General features: G+C 49.2%; 1 protein-coding gene across 1 annotated transcript; it reads right to left on the bottom strand.

Moving 5' to 3' along the window:
- Window positions 1-2,218: 2,218 nt before the first annotated feature.
- LOC121394254 lies at window positions 2,219-6,658 on the bottom strand. The gene is made up of 2 exons (XM_041564665.1): window positions 6,537-6,658; window positions 2,219-2,848 (listed from the first exon to the last, which is right to left on the bottom strand). Exons 1-2 carry the CDS (start codon window positions 6,643-6,645, stop codon window positions 2,250-2,252), a joined length of 708 nt encoding a protein of 235 aa, XP_041420599.1. The 5' UTR covers window positions 6,646-6,658; the 3' UTR covers window positions 2,219-2,249.
- Between the last annotated feature and the right edge of the window lie 627 nt (window positions 6,659-7,285).

The following is a 7,285-nucleotide window of genomic DNA, read 5'->3' as shown; positions in this document are numbered from 1 at the left end:
AGTTCAGTGATCAACAAAGCAACAAAACCCCTCAACACACCTCCCAACTGTCCCGTTTTCTGGCAGTCTGTATTTTGACAGCTCAGTCCGCAGCCCTTGATTTTTATAAAAAAAAAAAAGTCCAGAGTTTCTCTTTGATCTCCTGCAATGATGCCAGAAAAATAATACAACGCTTGTGAAACTTAATAAAATAAGATGCAGTACAAAGAAAATGTAACAAACAAAATAACTGCCTTTTGCAAAAATTCTGCATGTAGAGAGACATGATGTCTGGTGATTTTAATAAAGTGAGCTCTAATACATCTTCTAGGCAAAAGGAGCCCCCATATAAGATATATTGGATCTAACTGTCAATAAATATCTGACAGTCTTTAAACCGCCAGAAATGTGTTAAACCTGTTATACCAAATTTTGTAGACATAGAAATTGGTAGTGTAGCCATAAAATAGGCATGGTCAAAAAATTTCGCAGGGCTGCAGATCTTTTTCCATTTTCGAATGTTGAGAGGTATACAACAAGGGGGGGGGGGTATATGACATCACCCAGTTCATACACGCCATCTTGTTCCTTTCTTTTTTTCCATTACTTCAATTAATTTTCCTCCTGAATGTCCTTGTTTTTTTTTATGTAGTCCTTGATAAGATAGCAATGCTGGAAAATGGAAATCTGAAATATTACAACAATGTCATAGAATCTGTAAAAGCTGTACATAATGCAGAAAGCCATTACAATTTGTTAAAGCATGCTAAAATAATTAAAGGGAAAGTAACCATTTTTTGTTTATTACCATCAGTCTAGAGGGAATCTGTTTTGTCTGAGGCAAAATACATTGCAAGTGTTTATGTGTGATAGAGAATGCATGCTTTTCCATCTACCCACAGATTCCCGTGTGTCTCTGTTGAAGATGCAGCTAGGCTTCAAGCTTCTAGGATGAGTCAGAACACAGCCTTGAAGTAGGAAGCCTCAATGCATCTCCAATGGTATTCTTCTGAGAGATTTCCTTGGACCTTTGCCAAACTCTAACAATATCTCTGCTGGTCAGTGCTGTACTTTGAAGAGTGCCATGCTATACTGCCACATAGAACCACTGCATTTTAAGAAGTCAGTTAGTATGCTCTTTGTACAAAATTAGAATAACATATAGGAAGGTCAACCAATGATCTTCATTTGCTACCAATAATCAACCTTATAGAGACATGACAGGTGCAGCGTCGAGTCTGTACCCCTCCCCTCTGAGTGAAACCCCATACCTCCTGCCCAATGATACACACACACAACACTGGTTTGGAAAGAGATGGCCGCAGTTGTTTATTTAACAAAATAATACCATACTTAACATGTATAACATATTTAACTTAACAAGCAGTTTGTATAACAAACCATTTTACCCCACCTTTATATCATCCCCCCCCGGGACAAAAAGGGGGGGGGGGTGTGGGTGCTGAGCCTCAACTGGTAAGCTTGGTTCCTCCTCCATTTTCCCGGGCCCTAAACCAGGCTACATCCCATGGGAACCCAGGCCTACCAGGCTACATACCATTGCTGCAAAATACCCAATTTTAACTCCCCCTGGGGGTCCTTGTAAAGGTACCCTCCGCCAACTGCGACAGTAACCGCCATGCTACAGGGAGGGGGGGCGGGATGCTGCGTCCTGCTGCTTCCACGTCCCGGCGCCGACTGGTGAGTATCCTGTAACTCTGCCTCCTCTGCCGAACCCGGGAACAAATTGGCCAATCCTAGCGCACCACAGCAAAAGGGGGCGGGGAGTGGCCCTCTCCTTAACCCTGTCAGGCCCTGCTTCCCTAACCGGCTCATTGGGTTCCATGACAGGTGCAGCGTCGAGTCTGTACCCCTCCCCTCTGAGTGAAACCCCATACCTCCTGCCCAATGATACACACACACAACACTGGTTTGGAAAGAGATGGCCGCAGTTGTTTATTTAACAAAATAATACCATACTTAACATGTATAACATATTTAACTTAACAAGCAGTTTGTATAACAAACCATTTTACCCCACCTTTATATCATCCCCCCCCGGGACAAAAAGGGGGGGGGGGGTGTGGGTGCTGAGCCTCAACTGGTAAGCTTGGTTCCTCCTCCATTTTCCCGGGCCCTAAACCAGGCTACATCCCATGGGAACCCAGGCCTACCAGGCTACATACCATTGCTGCAAAATACCCAATTTTAACTCCCCCTGGGGGTCCTTGTAAAGGCACCCTCCGCCACTGGCGTGGCTGCTTGACACCTTAAGCGCGGCACGACCCGCCACTCAATAATCCGAGGGCCCGTTCAATACCCTCCATGAGGGCCAAGGTGAAAAAGGAATTCCCCAACTCGGACAGGTGAACTCCGTCCTTACTGAAATAATCTGGCATTTTATCGTCCAGGTCGGAATGGCGTACAACAATTCCTCCAAACTTTCTCACAAACGAGGCCATTAACTTGTTCACCTTGACCCTGCTCTTATCCATTTTGTCCCCATTCCTGGCATATCTCCAAACTAAACGCGGTACCATCTCAGACCAAACCAGAATCAAATCCGGGAACAATCCCCGAATTCTATCTAAGTCCTGCTTCATAGTTAACACCAACTCACGCTGAGACCGAAGTCCCATATCATTACCGCCAGCGTGTATAAGTAACACATCTGGACGGCGACCAGACCTTACGTGCCGCAACAATGTAGGCCAGACTCCTGGCCACCGCAAACCTGGAACGCCAAACCAGTGGATATTCACCCGGCCTTCGGGAAAGCCCAGCTGCGGACCAGAGTTCTTAACTGCGGCTCGCCGTCTGGCCCAGGAGATGTAGGAATGGCCCAGTAACCACACAGAAATTGAACCACCTGTGAAAACAAAACACAATAAGTACACCCGCAAGTAACCAAATGAAACACTCGAAGCAGGAGCGTATCGCAATTAACATTTTATAACCTTGTCAGAACAAAACAGACATGTTTAAACCGGAATATAATCAGAAATGGTGAGAAGACTTTTTTTTTTTTTTTTTTTTTTTTTTTTTGTTTTTTAAATATATACAGTCCATGCTATCGGAAGAGGAATAGAATAGGAAACCCATAATGGCAGTTAAACTAGCAGGCTTGGCCGGATATAACCCTGAAACCATTTGGATTCCCATCTGCCGATCCGTTTTACTATGGCATCACCTAAACCTAACCGCGCCGCCTCGGTCGCTGCTCCTATACGAAAGGAATGCGTACCAAAGTCGGTCGGCTGCACTCCAATGTCAAGTAAACCTTTCCGTAAGACACTCAAGAATTGAAATCTTGTGAGTGGGGATCCATCCTCATGAATCAGCAAAGATACGCCAACGCTGGGCCTCACCTCGAGGTACCTTGCCATGCACCCCACTGGACAGGTTAAACCACCATCCAGTCTATACAGGATCACGTCCACACCTTTCCCCCACACATCCGTTTTGGATTTGCGAAGCCGAACCTGGACCGAAGAGTCAGTGACGTTCAGATCCGTTATCCCTAGTCCTCCCGGTACTTTTTTGCTGCTGCTTACTAATTCACCTACTCGAAATGCCCCAAAAAAGGCAAGCACAAATGCCGCTTGAAAGAGCAATGTTTCAAAAGCTGAAGTGCAGCAACAGGATAGCACCTCCTGAAGTTTGACTAGCAAGGCAAAGGAAAGTGGTCGTCTAGTGTCCCTGGAGGCCTGCCTCTTTTTAAGGCCTCGAATAGCCTGCCGAATCAGAAAGTCTTTCGTGGGATCCCCTTGTCCAGCCAATTTGAAAAGGAATGCCAAAGCCGCCATGCGTTTTTCAATTACTGACACTGATTTGCCCGTCTCGGCCAACCAAGTCACGTACCAAATTAAAGCAGCCTTCCTATCATCAGCATCTTTGAAACCACCTGACCATTCCTCCAACTGATGCCATTCAGCCCACACTTTACTATATGCCGCCCATGTCGATGCGGCCACCGACTTCTCAACCAGCTCCATCAATTTATGTTTCCGAGATTCCACAGATGATCCGGGAAATGAGACCCCTCCCGTTCCGCCTCTGGCGCCACCTGCCAAAATCGTTCCCACTGAAAGCGAGAAAGTGCGTCAGCAATGACGTTCTTTTCCCCTGCTACATGACGCGCTCTGCAACGAATATTCAAGCTCAGACAACGCAAAACCAGAACCCGAAGCAGCTTAAGGACAGGTGGTGATGAAGCCGACCAACTGTTGATCCCGTGAACTACACTCATGTTGTCGGAAAAGAAAACAATACTGCGATCCCGCAACTCGGCTTCCCAGATAAACAAAGCTACCACTATCGGGAATAACTCGAGGAACGCTAAGTTCCGTATCAACTCGGAATCGCACCAAGCACTGGGGCCATTTTTTGGCGCACCATTGGCCGGCTAGATAAGCCCCAAAACCCACACTGCCGGCCGCGTCGGTAAAAAGCTGCATTTCCTGCGCCGTGATTTCAGGCGCCTGGAACAAAACCGTACCATTGAAATCCTGCAAAAATGTGTCCCAAACCTCCAAATCCGCACGTATGTCTTTGTTTAACCGCACGTGATGGTGAGGTGCCGTAGTGCCCGACGTCGCTTGCGCCAACCGCCGACTAAAAACCCGGCCCACCGGTATAACTCGACAGGCAAAGTTTAATTTCCCTAACACCGACTGTATTTGACGCAAAGTGGGTTTAGCAATCAGTCTGATTCTACCGACTGCTACTCGGAGGTCCTGAACCTTACTGAAAGGGAGGCGGCATACGCCAGCCACTGAATCCACCTCCAGGCCCAGGAACTGCATAGTGGTTGCAGGGCCTTCAGTTTTTTCAGGGGCCAAAGGAACTCCGAAATGTTCCGCCACCTCCTGCAACGTTTGGAGGATGTGGAAGCAGTTATCGGACTTGGCTGGGCCCACGCATAGGAAATCGTCTAAGTAGTGGACGACCGAATTGAGACCCGCTTGCTTACGAACAACCCATTCCAAAAACGTGCTGAATGCTTCAAAATAGGCGCAAGAAATAGAGCACCCCATCGGCAAACACAAATCCACAAAAAAACGCCCCTTCGAACCAGCAACCCAGTAAATGGTGGCAATCCGGGTGTATGGGTAATAGGCGGAAGGCGGCTTCAATGTCAGCCCTGGCCATAAGTGCTCCACGTCCTGCCCCCCGAACTAACGCAATGGCGTGGTCGAAGTAAGTATAAGAAACTGAACACAAGTACCGATCTATATCATCATTCACGGAGCCTCCTTTGGGGTATGACAAATGGTGGATTAACCTGTATTTCCCTGGATCTTTTTTGGGGACGACGCCAAGCGGAGAAACTCTCAAATTAACAAACGGTGGGGAGGTAAACGGACCCGCCACACGACCCAACTGAACCTCCTTATACAACTTATTCCGGACAACCGCCGGGAATTCCTGGGCCGACTTCAAATTTCGTAAATTATGCACACCACTTTTTTCCCGGAATGGGATCCGAAACCCGTCCTTAAACCCCTGTTCTAACAAAATGGCCTCCTTGCGTTTACCGTAGCGGGCGAGCCACGGCCGCATCGCGTCTAGCCTCACCGGTGTTCTCCCCTTTGGAAGCATCACTTGGCTTGGGGTTACCCTTTCCCTTCTTGAAACAGCGGACATAAGAGTGTGCTCCCCCACAACCTGAACATTCGTGCTTGTACTTGCAGGAGTTGCCGAACTTACAGTGGCTGTCATTAAACAGCCAGCAGTAGCCGGGCTTAATAGGGGCCGAGGAGGCGGAATGTTGTGCCCCCCCGGCCCCCCGCTGAAAGGGGGATGCTTTCTGAGCCATCATGAGTTTGAGCCAGAGGGTAATGTCCATCTGGTCCCACCTCATAGAAGGGTTAGCTGCCAGCCGCTGCCGGAACTGTTCGTCATACCGCCACCATGCGAGCCCACCATACACCTTAAAAGCTTCCCAAATGCCGTCAACATAACAAAAAAGGGAGGAGCATTTTTCTGGGTGTTTTTCCCCTATAATACTGGCCAAAATGCAAAACGCCCTTAACCAGTTGCCAAAGGTTTTTGGCAATTTTGAGTACTTTTTCTTTTCTCCTCCTCCTCTTTTTTGCTATCTTTTTTGTCATCCTCCTTCAAATCAATTGTCTCATCCAAGGGGAGGAGGGAAAACAATTCCACAAACTCGCCCTTCCAAATCCGTTCCTTCACTTCCTGCTTGACATGAACTCCCAAAGGGCCAGCGAATGACACATAGGCATTCTGTCTGGCCGTCTCTGTAATGCCGCTTAAAGCTGCCCTCTCAGATTCCCTGTTATCATGTTCACTGTTTGCTCCCGGGACCTGATCCTTACCTGCACTCACCACTGCCGTGTCACTTACCACTGCCGCCACCTTTGGTGCTTCGGTAATTGCTGATGTGGGTGCTGACCCCCCGACCCAAACCTGGGATGGCCCCCCCACTGTGCTGGACCTTGTACCCTCCCAGCCCTCTAGAAATTGCTTAAGCCCATGAAGAAGTGTAGTATAGTCCTCCCCTTGCCCCACCCCATGTGCCATACCCTGGACCTCACCTCCTGGTCCCGGGGCAGTAGAAACCTCTGGGACCGTAACCAGGCTTGCTAGTTGTGGTGAAACTTCTTGTGCTGCTCCTGGCCCCTCCTGAGCCGTCTGACGAGCCATGGAACGTGGATGGCTGGTTGAATTGCAGGCGTTGACTTGGCCGGTGTGAGCTGATGGGCGACTCCTGACGTGCCGTCCGGCCCTGCTTGCGGAACTGCTCCTTGACACCCTTGCTCTCCTGGAGGACGACCGGCTCCTGCTGACCCCTCCGTGGCTGATGGACGAATGGCACCTGTGATACCGTCTCCCCCTGTCGGTGGAATTGCTTCTATTGTTCCGTCTGCTCCTTGTCCTGCCAGTCCTGTCCCGGTCCCCATCGGATTCACTGGAACCATTCCTGAAAGACAAGCAAGAGCGAGAGTGTTCCGTCCTCCACCCCCCATCCCTCTCCCTGTGGGGGGTTCTGTCTACGGAAGCCCTTCCGCTATGTGACCTGGCCCCGTGGTGAGCCGTGCGATGGCCCCGTGATATGTTGTGGGTGTGGGACCTGCTCCTAGACCTGGATGACTGGTACCTGCTTCTCCGAGACCTAATGCTACTGGATCTACTCCGCCGACGGGGTGTTACGTGGTCAGATAGGCCCAATCTTCCTGCCTGTATACTGTGTTCCCCACTCATCTCCCGAGCGGAGGTGGCCACCCTTTGTACTGGAAGAGCCGTATGGGTGTTAAAGGAGGCTGAAGTACCTGGCCCCGCCTCT

This window comes from Xenopus laevis, chromosome 5S, assembly GCF_017654675.1.
Source record: "Xenopus laevis strain J_2021 chromosome 5S, Xenopus_laevis_v10.1, whole genome shotgun sequence".
NCBI lineage: Eukaryota > Metazoa > Chordata > Amphibia > Anura > Pipidae > Xenopus > Xenopus laevis.
This window is presented reverse-complemented; position numbering and strand designations above follow the sequence as displayed.